At 35.6% G+C, this 14,804-nt stretch overlaps 1 protein-coding gene and 1 pseudogene across 2 annotated transcripts; one reads left to right on the top strand and one right to left on the bottom strand.

Moving 5' to 3' along the window:
* Positions 1–6,857, top strand: part of LOC121760852 — a 30,048-nt pseudogene extending 23,191 nt beyond the window's left edge.
* Positions 6,858–10,402: 3,545 nt separating this feature from the next.
* Positions 10,403–14,574, bottom strand: LOC121762204 (F-box protein At5g39450-like). 2 transcript variants are annotated; one of them, XM_042158014.1, is made up of 3 exons: positions 12,257–14,574; positions 11,995–12,121; positions 10,403–10,709 (listed from the first exon to the last, which is right to left on the bottom strand). In XM_042158014.1, exons 1-3 carry the CDS (start codon positions 13,854–13,856, stop codon positions 10,697–10,699), a joined length of 1,740 nt encoding a protein of 579 aa, XP_042013948.1. In that variant the 5' UTR covers positions 13,857–14,574; the 3' UTR covers positions 10,403–10,696. The 2 variants fall into 2 exon arrangements, with proteins under 2 accessions (XP_042013948.1, XP_042013947.1); XM_042158013.1 differs by having other exon boundaries at positions 11,995–14,572.
* Between the last annotated feature and the right edge of the window lie 230 nt (positions 14,575–14,804).

Genomic DNA, 14,804 nt, shown 5'->3' with positions numbered 1-14,804 from the left:
GTCCTAAGATAAGTGTCTCATTTTCTTTTTTGATATTCTCTCTCTTACTTTTTCTTTCTATTTTATAAACTCTTTCACTCTATTCACTTTCCCCTTTACTAACAAAACCTCATTTCCTTAAATCCCGTGTCAAAAAGATTTATGCTAACTTATCTTGAGATGGAGGGAGTATTAATTTTCTAGGCACCATGTTGTGCTTTGTAACGACGCCGCTTTGCCTCTTTCTTACTGCTTTTTCATTCTTTTTTTTTGTCTTATACTAATAGTGCCATTTTTTTATGTGTATCTTTCTTTTCTTCCTTTTTTATATTTCTATTTCTTTTCTTCCTTAGGCGTTTTGCTCGAGATCCCGAAAACGTGTCAAACGCCCGGGTCCAGTGAGTTCGCCTGATTTGAGGTGAAAACGCATGGGCTTCTTCAGTCAAACGCCCGACGTGGCTGTTTTCGAGCCGCTTCCGTCCGTTTCCACCTAGTGTGACTACAAAAACTCGACAAACTCATCAAAACACTAACATAGGGGATAATTGATGAAATTCAAGTAGTGTGCTACAAAACACTAGAATATGCACTTTCAATCATCCAAAACACTTGCAAAACTAAGAGTTTATCACATGTAAAATTCGTAAAACACCCATATAAGATAAACTCAGAAATCAACATTTATCTGTTTCATATTTCAAAATATTTTGAACTGTATTGAGACTCTCTCACCACTCTATATATTATAGAGTGTTCTACATGCAAAATGACGAGGAAGAGAAGGTTGCTATAATGCGTCAGCCGCCAACCCTAATAACACGTGGAGTTTCTAAAGCTCATATCAACCAAAACATTAGCGATATCTTTGCCTAAAAAATATTAGTGGTTTATATGAGCCACAACTCAGTGTATATAAATTTCACCTTTAATTTCACATCACAGAAATATCAAGCATATTCTTTAACAATAATATATATATATATATATATATATATATATATATATATATATATATATATATAACTTGAAACAATAAATATCATAAACAATTTCATATCCACATGCATATACCTTTATGATCATTTTTAATATTATGTGACGGATCAAGCCTGGTATCTGCCCGGGATTTCCATTGTATACGACCCGAAGGTCCCTTTTACTACTTGACCTTTCTTTGATTTGACCTTTCCACGAAGATCCCTCTTTGATTTTCCCTTTCCACGAAGGTCTCTTTTTGCATTTTAACCTTTCCACGAAGGTCCCTCTTTGCATATTTTATTTGACCCGTAGGTCCATTATCATTGTATATGACCCGTAGGTCTATTTCCATTATTATTGACATCAGACCCAGGGCAAGACTGTTGCATATCCTCTTTAATCTAGTGATTCAAGAAATTCTAATGCCATATATACACATATCAATAGCATCAATCACATATGTCATATTCCACCATTGATATCAAATAACACAACTATATTAGATTCATATCATATAATCTAATTAATCGCTTTATATAAATACTTAGCAAAGAAGCACATAAAACATATAAAATTAAACGTGTGATACACACCTGAAGATGATAAATAATCTAACCAAGCTTCCGGTTCAGCTTTCCAATCCACGGCCCTTGATTCTTCAAATATTTTCCTCCCTTCTCTGTTTTCTTTCTTTTTTTCTGAAGTTAACATTCTCTTTGTTTTTCTAATGACTCTCTCTTTCGTTTTCTTCTTTCTTCTTTCTTCTTTCTTCTTTCTTCTTTCATTTCCCCTCTTTTTTACAATACAGTCACAAATGTTTTTATATATACCTACAACTAAATTTAAAGTCGGCTAAGCCATCGTAAATGGTTTAAATTCATCCACCTAACCAAGGCATATGCATGCATTACTTCCTTTATTTACACGTGTCATTCCTATTCCCAAATACACAAAGGAAAATATTTACTCCTTTAAGGCATTTAAATAAAATGATGATACTATAAAAGCTAAAGTTTTGTTGACAACTTAAATGTCATTTATAATCATTCAAATAGAAAAATGCGTCCATTATGTATATTCATTTATACTTTTGTGCGTAGATACATATTTTAGAAATTTATGAAGTATCAATTTCTAGTTCATGTATACATATATTTGTAGGTGTCACGTGGATATACACACACATAATTATATACAAATACTTATATTCAACCACTATTATAAGTTATCAATTTATCTTTTATAATACACATAGCATGGGTCGTGATAATATACAAACTCCCTAAGATACAAACTATGCAAACTATAATCTCATCCATTAAGTATATTTAATCGACGGTTCTAATTTATGGGCTCTCAACATGTCAACATAGCTTATAAAAGATGTCACCAAGGGTTATTTTTGGGACAAAAATTATAAGCTAAAATCACAAAATCTGTTTAGATTAAGGAATCCCAATAATATCGGCTATTAATCGCACCTCTCATTTATCACGTCCTCCACTCTCTCTTACCTTTCACCAATTAAGCCTGTTCAACGCACCTCTCCAATTTCCTCCATTCCAACGTTTCGTCTCTGTACTCCACGCAATCGTCGTTTTCCAAGTATCGTGTTGACATGAGTTCTGCGAGGCGAGCGGGTCAAGCGGCTGGTGCGTCTGCCAGAGGTGAGGTTTCCGTTGAAAACCCCAATTTGCAACCGCGGTGTCATTCCGAATTATTTGGGTTTTTGTAGATTTATTCAGTCCATTGAATGCGCCGCTCTTTTTGTATAGATAAAAAATCGATACATTGAGCTATGTTGACATCCTGTCACCATGGGTTGTATGAATCGTGTTTGATTGTCACTGATAGACAGTCAAGTCTCTTTTTTTAGTGCAATTAACCACTTTTCCCCCCTTGTAATTAACATGCAGGGTACATTTAAGTTCGTTCTATTGAGAAACCATAAACCCCACACAGATTTGTGGTTTATAGTTTTTTTTTGTTTGTTTTTTTGAAAATTCAGCACGAATCACCCAGCAAACCACCGCCCTATTAGTTTTTCTTGTGTTCCAGGGTTGGTTTTGAAATCACAATGCCGTGTAATTTTTCTTATTTTTTTGGAAGTTATATGTTGCTGACATTGAAATTGCATGTTATTGACTATGAAAGTGTGCTGACATTGTTAGAAGCTGCTGCTGACACTGAAATTATGTATATTCCAAGTTGTTGACATTGAAATTCTTTCAAGGTTGTCTGAGATTATGTGTACTCTATGTTGGTGATTTTGAAATTCTTTCAATGTTGTTTACATTTACAGAATCTGCCTTTGACGTTGAAATTATATTTTGTTGGCATTTAAATAATATGTTGGTGACATTCAGACAAAACGCATTGCTGGCAGATTATGCTGGTGACGTTGAAATTATATTTTATATGTTGTATCAGACAAAACTCATTGCTGGCAGATTATGTATACACCATCAGAACAAGCATAAAAAATTAAATAAACTTACACAAAGTCTACGTTTCGAAAACACATTCAAACACATTTCGGAATATACCCTAATGACTATGCATACTCTACATACGATGTCTTCTTTAGTCAAGAACAACAACTTCTATACTATATATTCAACAATTTTTAAACAAAAAAGGACAGAAAACTCAGCATCACCAAGAATGTCATCAAGGAATGTCATCTCTGAATCTAACTGCAACTATACACACGATAGGGAAGCATCACCAAGAATGTCATCACGGAATGTCAGCGGCCAAAGCTACAGACAAAACATTGCGATAGAGAAACTACCTTGATCTTTGTAAGACATTTCCATTTGAACACAACCGAGGACGTTGACCTTGGGCCGGAGAAGGACACTAAAAAGCACGTCGAAGAAAATTTGGATATGACTTTCAACGGGAGATTGAAGTTTATATTGCAATGGTGAATAATTAATTTATGTTCTATCTTGTGGCTGAATGAGTAATGTAATCACTTTCCAAAAAATGATACTAATGGTAGTTTGGGAGAATGGAGATAAATTAGGGAGTCATCATGGTGTGATACGCCTAGGAACGGTTACAAATAATTCTAGATATGATTATACCAGATTGGAGTAAAATAAGCGTGTATAAAACTGCTGGTGCAAAATGATTTACATATACACCCCCGGTGACATAAATTGAACTACCCGGTGACATTGACTTAGTAACCATTCCCAGCCGCAGATTAGAATCAAAGATGGTGTGTGATTGCAGTTTGTAGTTTGTATTAAAGATGTGAGTTTGTATTTGATCACATCTCCACATAGTATAATATATCTATAATGCCAATGGCAACGCCTATATATTACTCCCTTCGTCCGCCATTAAGAGTTCCATTTATGGGCGGCACGAGTTTTAATAAATGTTAAAAAAAGTGGGTGAAAAAAAGTTAGTGGAATAGAGGCCCCACATGTATATAGAGACCCTTTTACCATAAATGGTAAAAGTGTACCAGAACTCCTATTCGCGGACGGACTAAAATGGAAAAACGGGACTCCTATTCACGGACAGAGGGAGTACATAATAACAATTAATTACGCAATTATGAAATTAATGCATATTTCGGGTTAGGGATGTCACATGTAAAAGCATGTATTAGGGTCATTCTGGGAGGGTTGGTTGCTGCCACACTACTTGAGTGGGTTAAGAATTATCTACTTGACTTGAAAGATTGAACATGGGATTCTACTTAGACTGATCAACTAAAATGGAAATGTACCGAGTCATGAATAAACGACACAAGCATAAAACGGTGAACGGAGATGTAAATCTGAACTAAGCAACTAAGAGCACCTGTAGCTAGCAGATCATATTGTAAACTTCCTAAAATAGGCGGACAAGGTAAAAAAGTAAATGGGGACCATAATTCCTAAACTGGTTAAGTGACGGACAAAGCTAGAAAAGCAAAAAACATAAAGCATATTTTCATATCTAATATCCGATTTCCTACTTCATCTTCTTCAAGTAACTAAGCAAAACAGAGCATTTGAGACACCGTTGATGAAAGAACTTTAAGAAAACAGAACATGTTTCATACGAAGTGTAAACGAGAAATTTAAGCTAGAAACTACTGGATCTATGCTAATTGATCCACTAGAGTGATGAACAAGCATAAATGAACCATAATCATGCATTAAATCAGGAAGTAAAACTAGATCTAAAAGGTTATAACAACTAACAATTGTGTAAAGCATCCAACAAAACAGAAATGAAACCGAACATCACAAAATTCCAACAAGAACTTCCATGATCTCAAAATAGAACAAGATCCAAAGCTTCAAATGACAATATCCAGATCAAACAGCCAAATAACTAAAAGATTCTCAAGCTAGGATGTTCAAAACACTAAAACACTTGAGAAATAGAACTAAAGAGATTGCAAAACAGAAATAAAAGATTGTATCTTCGCTCCGTAGAGTGGTGGAACATCAACTGAATGGTTAAAACGGCAGGAACTAAGGTGTTCCCCCCTCCGAGCTAGGACGCAGAGAGCATATCTGGACTGTGGAATGAACTTGCCGCTGTGAGTGTGTGTGGAGAGACTCTCAAAAAGGGGGCTCTCTTCTTCCTTCAATGTTGATTCCTTTATATATGACGGATCCAAGCTCCAACCCTAGGGTATATCCTTCATAATTTGACATTTGTACCCTTACTGCAAAGGGTATCTTCGAATTCTCTCTCCTCTCCCCTACTCCTTGCATTGCATGCTCTTTATGATAACTCGTCTTGATCGGTTGGGCGGCATTTCGGTATTTTCACTCCATTTTGCTTCATCTGCATATGCTCGGCTAGTTTGCACTATTTAACTAATCTAGTAGCCCTGCACACTTAAACTCACGATGTGTGCATTATCTCCCCTAAAAGCATGTAAAATCACCCCAAAGCCAATGCATGAAATGAGCTTTATCAATATATATGTCATTTGTTTGTCATGGAATTAATGTGGACATTAATAGAGCTAATAATTACTAAGCAATTCATTAACTATCTTAATTAATTGTGCATATGGGCTCTTATTGTTGCCAATTGCTAGGAGAAGATAACGAGATAAAGAACTACTGGAATACTTATCTCAAACGAAAACTCATCTTCCGAGACATCAACCCCCAAACCCACATACGCTTTAATTCGTCGCTATCGAACAACCAAAGCCCTAGAAATGTCTCCATGCAGAGATGCGACCACGATGATAAAAAAAATGACGTGTGTTTTAAGAAAGGACATTTTATTGAGGAAGAAGAAGAACTCATCATCGACCTTCATCATTTGCTCAGCAAAGAGTTTATATGTTCTTCCCCTTTCTCTCTCTCTCTTGCACACAAACACTTAGTACATGATGCATTTTCAGCTAACAATGCAGAAAACATCAATTGTATCGATTCGCACTGGGCTTGCGCAACAAGCTGGTGATTCATTTAAATTAAGTTTACTTTTAATTTCGGTAATTTTTTATTTTTATTTTTCGGATTCATAGGGTTTCTAATTAAACTATTTATAATTAATCAGTGAAATTTCATTGTTTTGTCTACTAGTAAGTTTTGGTTATTATAATATATTTCAATTTTAAAAAATTAGAATTTCTATGTTTCAAGTCACTTATATATAATGATTTTCATTGTTTTACAAATAAGTTTTGATTATTATATATTTCAAATTCAAAAAGTTAGGATTATCTTTTTTTTCTATAAATTCAGTCATTCTTTGGTGAGTTTGCATCGATATACATGCACTTTGTTTATCATGAATTAATGTGCACTTTAATAGTGCATCATTAATAAGCAATTCATTAAATATCTTAATTAACCGGGCAGATGGTCTCTTATTGCTACCGATTGCCCGGGAGAACAGATAACGAGATCAAGAACCACTAGAACATTCATATCAAATGGAAACTCGTCAGCTGCGGCATCGACCCTCAAACCCACACACCCTTCAATCCGCCGCTATCGAACAACAAAACCCTAGAATTGTCTCCATGCATAGAGGAGTCCATGACGATCAGAAACGACGTCGGTTTTAATGTATTTACGGCTGCGAATCGTCGTCCCAATATCAATTTGGATCTTTCCATGAGACCTCCTCCCCAAATCAACTTGGATCTTTCCATCAAACCTCGTCCTCATCTCTACTGATCATCAAATGAAGCTGCAAAATTAAGACATTTTTTTTGGAAATAGAGTCTGTTCCCTTTGGTTTTGAATTAGTTAATTAACTTGTTAATTCATTTTCTTTTTGTGGTTTTTTTGTGATTTCAAATGACTGAAGATGGTGAAGGTAAGTGTTACCAACTACAAAGAAGCCAGGGTTTAAATGTGGAAGTCTATTCACACACTGGCACTGCACACATGCACACACATTGCGCACACACTACACAAACATTGCACGCACTTCATATCAATTCCTTAAAATTTAATTTTGTATATCATTTTAAGGAATAAAGGATTTGGAATTGAATTACAATTCTGTAGAATTCTAATTCCGATTCAATTCAAATTATGTGTACTGAACGGACCTAAGAGATTTTATTCTAGCAAAATCTATTTTTGGATTTATTTTATTAAACTTAGAAAAGAAAAGAAAATTGTCTAATGTTCTTACACTTTTCACCGTTTTTGTAGTAACGTCACTTATTTAATTTTTAATTTAGTCATCGAGTAAGAGTAATTAATTTAGTAAAATTTGAATTGATGTAAATTTATGAAAAAACAAAAAATCAACTAATCAATATATCATCATATTATAATAAGTCACAAAGTGGGGTAAACATCAAATACTCTCAGTCCCTTAAATTTTATCATATTTTGATTGGTCACGAATTTTAAGAAATATAATAGAAAGTAAGTTGAAAAAGTTACTAGAATGTGATCCTATTTTTAAATATTAGTTTTATTATATAATGTGCGTGAGATTGAATTAATGGAATGTGGGGTCCACTACTAAAAATGATGAAAAGTGAAATGTGACAAATTTTATGAGATGGACGAAAATGAAAATATGTGACAAATTTTCTAGGACGGGGGAGTATTACTATATGATAGAAAGTAGGGGTGCCGCAAAATACCTGGAAACGGAATGTCCAATCTAGGGGTGTCGAAACGGGTAGCGGGTATTGGGTACCCGCACACCCGACCCGTTACCCGTCGGGTTTCGGGTACCCGCTACCCGACATAAGCGGGAACGGGTTCGGGTACGGGTATTGAGTTTCAGGTTTTTGCGGGTATCGGGTATACCCGATACCCGCTTATATACCCGTTTAAATATAAATATTGTATTAAAAATTTTAATTAATATTTGTTTAAGTCTTTTGTCCATTACCGTAATTTTAATTAATACACGTTTTAGGATTAACTCTGAAGTCTTATGTCCATTACCCTAAATTGTCTGCTCTTCACACCCGCGCCGCCACCCTCCACCACCCACATCAGCCGCCGACCCCTGCCGCGAAGAAGGTAAGGGCTCAAGTCAATAACTTCCAGATTGCTGCCCCAATTCCTAAGAAACTGCGTTGGAAATTATTAAAACTGAAACAAGATTTTGTTCTGTGTTTACAAAATATTGCATACTCTTTCATGCAACCTCTTTATGTATTAAAAATATAGATTTAGGTGGCAAGTATTTGGGGATGAGTTTTAGAATTATAACACGTAAGGCTATTATTCAGATTGTGTGACCATATTCAGATATAAAGCCAACGTGATGAATATATTTTAAACGGGTCAGGTACGGGTACCCGCCTATCGGGTACGGGATACCCGTACCCGACAAGGCGGGTACCCGTCACTATGCGGGTCGGGTAACGGGACAAAGATTTTGGCTACAAACGGGTACCCGGTTCTCCGGGTACGGGTACCCGTGGGTACCCGTTTCGACACCCCTCCAATCCAAATTAAATTTAAATTGAAATTGAAAATATTGTTTTATTTTTCGGATTTTAGTTTGATTCGATTTAAAATTTTGGCAAATTTTAGTTTTTTTATTTAATTTAATTTGAATATATATATAAACTAACAAAAATGAAAAAACTGAATTCAATTTTATTATTGTCATACAGAGAATATAATAGTATATTACACCTAAAACAAATCCTTATTCTGTTGGTTTATATTAGTTGATGATATGATCCCTCTATTTCTTAAAAATAGGAACTTTGAAAACCGGTATGACCGCATAAGTGTTAATGCAAAATTGATAAAATAAGGGAAATGAAAAGAAAAAAATGAGTAAAGTAAGAAAGAGGAGGAGAAAAAGTAGTGGAATTAATGTTGATGGATTATGAAATCCATTCTCTAAAAATAGAAGGTTTTCATTTTTAGAAAATGTACCAAAAAGGAAATAGTTTAGGATTCGGAGGGAGTTTTTAATTTTATTAAGATTATAATTTTTTAAAATATGTTAATTTGTCTATATGACATATTTTTTTTGTAAATTTGAGAAAAATAATTTGCAATTTTGGTTCTTTCCAGTTTTTATTTGTGGAATTTCAACATTATCCTCTTGACATATTTTTTTCCTATTGTTCTTTTGTATTGTTTAAATAGCCGACTAATTGACAATTTATGATAGAGGAGTAGTCTTCTTTGTTTCATGTTTCTACAAGGTTGTGATCACTCACTCCACTTCAATTTTTACTTTCTTTTAACTATAAAAATTACTGGTTCCATTTCGGAGGCATTATAGTTAATAAAATATTGGGGAAAGTTTGGGATTGGGATAATTAATCATGAGCGGCAAGTCATCTTTAATAATTTATTTAAGTTAACTAGACTAGCCCCATGAAGTGATGTATGCAATTAGTAGAGTAGTTTATTTGTCATTAATTTCTCCTTGATTTCCATAGATTGTCCGGAAAACTAATACACCCACGGAAGAAAAGGGACGATAAAATATATTATCAATCTTTATTGCAACAATCACCATCATCTCCTATATGTATTTAATACTCCGCCGGTCTCATGCTACTCGCACTTTTCACTTTGACAGCATAAACTTAAACATGAATAATTAGTGTAATTAAATTAAAATTTTAAGTGCAATAAGGCAACACTTGATAAATGAGACACGAACTAACTCTAATATCTTAATTAAATACCATAATTTTTATCTAAAATAGAAATAGTGCAAATAGTTTGGGACAGTCTGAAAATGAAATGTGCAAGTAGCTTGGGACGGATGAAGTAACAACTTCTTTACCACCAAGGGGGTTTCCGGTTTACAAGATTATATCTGAGATTAAATTTGTAATGTGTTTGGTTCATGAGATTCAACCCCACAACTCAATCCTAGATAGATAATCATGGGATAATTAGTCATAGCTACCCCCTATGACTAAAATAATCTCACAACTCAATCCTAGATTGTATCTTGATAGTATTATTTTATCTTGCAAACCGAACATCACCCAACTAGACGCACTTCGTCGAGGAATGAACACTCTATCATTGCTTAAATAATTATGGTACAATTCCGTGCTGCTAAGACATCATAATTTACATTTCCAAATGCCAAATTTATACATTGGCTTATTTTCTCATTCAATAATCGTGTATCACGATAACTACATTTGGAAATATGTGTCAATCCTCTGCATTCAGGAGAGGGAACTCTTCTTTTGGTGTATCACAACACAAATCTAAACATTCCTTTGATCACTGTGAAGTTCTCTGCCACCCAATTAAATTGTTCATGGATCCAACAAGATAGAGGTTGTTCTTTACATATATTGCCTGCGAACAGATAATCAGAAATCAAGATTTCTAAAAGAACATACCAGGGGTGGATAACACGGTGCAAAAACTAGCATGAATAGATCAAAGTGTGGTCAAGAACATTTTTGCTTATGTTGTCTCAAAAAGGATTAGCAAACTACACCAGCCTGTGAAATCAGACATCCGCAGTTGCGCTTACATGCATAGATCGTCCATACTTAAAACCTGTTTCGTTTCTGTTGTTGCTAGTTTGTTTTAATGCGGCAGGGTTAAACTAGGGACAAGTAATTTTCCACTTGAATTTCGGTAAATATGTATATAAATATCAAAATCTGTCAGTTTTATAGCACAAGTTTAACCATATGAAGAAATATACAGAGAATATAAGGAAAATATCATTTTTTATGCCAATATCGATCTTCATTTCGATATATCCGCCAATATATAGTAAGATGAAATACTAATATTTTCATAAACACCACGTTTTCATCCTTGGTGGGAGGGTTAGTTTCAAGTACTGATTAGGATCCTTACACTGAAATATCAAGAGGCAATTATGTTCTGTATATACTGAAACAGAGTCGTTTGTTATTATTCTGATGTCAAAATTTGGAGATAAAACCACACCTATTAGAACTAAGGTTTTCAACTACAGTTCCCAGAAACCAAAAGAATCAGGCCATCTATGGAGCCTCGAGATATTAGTCAACAATCATAAAGTCTACTACAGCACGCTGACAATTAATCCGTTTGACAACTATCATATCTACTTATAGCACCCTGAAAATTAATCCTTTCGAAAATCTATCAAATCTGCTTATATCACCCTGACAATCTTGATGGACAACTAACACGGATCAGTTCCAAAGTTGAGGCACAATAAATATAGGAATAGAGGACATAAAGGGTAGAAGTTGGGTGAGGGATGGCACTTTCTTTTCCTCATTTTCCTGGTCCGAGGCTTAGGAAACTAAAGACTATAATACATTTATTTCATTATTTTACAGAAATTTTTTATTCTTGAAACAAAATGGTTTATGGATTAAAAGCAACCAAATAACCTCATATTATACTAAAAGCTACTTGAGATATAAAGACATATTTACATGATTTTATGAGATAGAAGCATGTCGTTCAGCTCAATTTCCTATATTACTATTATACTTGTGAAACGAGAGTTATACACTTTGTTATAGAAATAATTATACTATTGGCAATGAGCATTTCCAAAAAACATATACATCCTAATATTTGCATAAGACCAGAAAAGGCAGATGCAATAGTTGCAAGATAGGCACCATACCTTGGAGAGGATAGTGCGTACGAGGAATTTGAGAATCCAGAATATACATTTGAGTATGTCTTGGTCAGATACGCAAAGTTGGAGATTGGTGATAGAGAAGGAACCCTTTCTCCTTTCCTTAGAAGATCTGCCAAGTTGAGCCTTTGTAAGGTCAACACTGCCCGAGATTCCTTCCATATAAAAATAAGCAACCCATTTTGAATAGCAAAAAGTGAACCAGGCTTAGAACCTGGATATCTGAACCCATAACCATTTGCAATACCTTCTCCAACAAAAGACTGCTTAACGTCAATATGATTGGATTCTTCATCAGTATCCCACGGAAATGTATCTGGCGATGGCTGAGATGTGTTCACTATAAACATAGCCGAGCCATTAGGATGCAAAACATAGGATGTACCTTCTAATATCTTGGTAGCAATCATCAGCTGCTGACCTTCAGACTCTTCATAAGATATCAAAATAAAGAAGAGAGCCTTCCCAGGCTTGTCTTCAGACGGAATCCCAGGAGGCCAACCAAAAGTACCTCCCCATAAACCAGCATATTCGTGGCTTGCCTTTGGAGCCCGTAAAGGCAACTTATAGAGAGCATATCGACTATCATGCATGTTAGGCCATGCTCTATACGAAGATAATTTCATGGATGCAGCACGCAAGCTCAACCCTATTGTATGATCCGATCGCAGAAATTCATGAAGTTGTAAATGTTTACTCTCGCCACTGGAAGCATTTTTCTTCTGACCTTCACGATTACCATTTGTTGAGCTTGATTTCCCCAGTATCTGTTTAAGACCATTCTTCAGAAATCCAGAAAGTGTCTTACCCTTAGGACAATGAGCTTGATCCACATCTTCTGCCTGTGAAGCATGATAGCCACTTGGACAGTTGAGCCTCTTGCATACCTCACTTGTTCCGATTTCTGTAGGATTTAGAGGAAGTTCTGGATCAGACCCAAGATCATGATTCCCACCACCACAGTCATACATTTGCAAAAGCAGCAATCTCCTTTCACATAAGACTGCAATATCATTATGCAAATCTGCCTCATTACTTCTCGAGCAAGGAAACAAGAGCAAATTTGCTGTGTCTGGCACAACTTGACGGACTTGGCTAGTAACAAAATCTAGAAGCCTTCTCCTATCACCAAATCCCAAACTGCTAAAAGTCAATCCAGTGCCTTTCTGCCCAGCTACTCTCTGTGACTTAGAAACTCCACTGTCCAATCTAGATAACCTACTCGCTACCTCCTTGTCTACTTCATACGCAAAGCTCTTACTGTGTGCCAATTTTCCTCCACTTCTTTGATGCCTAGGCTCCCCCTCAAGCAAAAGCACATTACAGTTCCTATCAACTGATCTTAGCAAACCAGGACAAACATAATCAACTTCTCCTTCCCTCCCATGTAAAAAAAATGCTGGGGTTCCCTCGTAATTGCAAATAATTTCAAACACAGGTGCCCACAAAATAGGACCATCTTTAAGACCCAAAGGACCCACCTCCTGAGGGATTATCCGGCACCCAACAAGCGAACAAAAACCAGGCATAACATAAAGCACGTTTCCAAGCTCGGGGTTTTGGTGAACCCAAATCCCAATCAAAGGACGAACATTCACCAAGAACCGGCAAAGGGCCATGTACGAACACACACCCTTTCTCCATTCAACAAGGGTACTACAGGGAACTAGTCCCAGCTTATCACATTGTGAAAGCCATACTTTATCAGAGCCTACAACGGCATGGAGATCTCGGCAGCTAAGACCGAGACTGCACACATCCCTCACAGAGAGGGAGTTTGTAATCACAGAAAATATATCATCAGGCAAAGCTAAAAGCATGCCTGGCACACAGTGATCAGGCGACATAACACACTTCAACCCTGTCTACCCCCAAAACCCTCAAATTTCCTCACTTAATACAACACTAAATCCGACTGAAATGTGCAAGATCAATAAAATCACAGAAATCCAATGGGCGATTCGAACCACAACTTGATAAATAGTGACAACAAATCGACATAATACACTTCAACTATCTACCCCAAAACCCTCAAATTCCCTCACTTAATACAACACTAAATCCGACTGAAATTGCAAAATCAATAAAATCACAGAAATCCAATAAGCGATTCGAACCACAACTTCATAAATTGTGAGAACAAACCAATTAATCCGATAATCAGCAACAAAACAGAAGTCAATAAAGCCTGACCTGGAAAGGAATCAAATGGGCATGCATCAGATTCCGAATAAAAAAAATTGACCTCGATTGTTTGAACTCGAGATTCGTAGTGGCGCACAGAGTTTTTCACCAAATGAAGGGTATTGGTATTTGTAGGTCAAGCTTTTTGTCCAGAGTTTGTCAAAAGTGAATGATGATTGGATTGTTAGTGAAGAAGAAAGAGGAAGACTGTCGAAATGGGCACAGTGAAAAGCTATCAAAGAACGGATTTTTGATTTGTGGGGTTGCTCTCTCGCTCTGTCTCTCACATAGTGGCATCTGGATCTTGGAAAAATGCCAAAAATCCAGCCAACCAATTTTGAATTTAGCAGAGCTCCACCCAGATTCAAGAGCGGTCAAGTGATGACCTCATGTGCTCCACTTTTCTTTTCTATTTTTGGTTATTTCTGTATAAATATATTGGAATAAAAATGTTTTTTGGTACTCCATAACTTTTAATTTTTAATACAAATACACAATGTAGTGATATTTTCCTCCAAAAAAAATAAATTAATGTACCGAATTAAATTCATATTAGAATCAAATCGATATCATGATTTTTAGTTACAAACAAAATTTTATGTCATAATAAG

The sequence above is a fragment of the Salvia splendens genome, chromosome 13 (genome assembly GCF_004379255.2).
Source record: "Salvia splendens isolate huo1 chromosome 13, SspV2, whole genome shotgun sequence".
NCBI lineage: Eukaryota > Viridiplantae > Streptophyta > Magnoliopsida > Lamiales > Lamiaceae > Salvia > Salvia splendens.
Note: the sequence above shows the minus strand (reverse complement) of the source record. Positions and strands in the feature narration are given on the sequence as shown.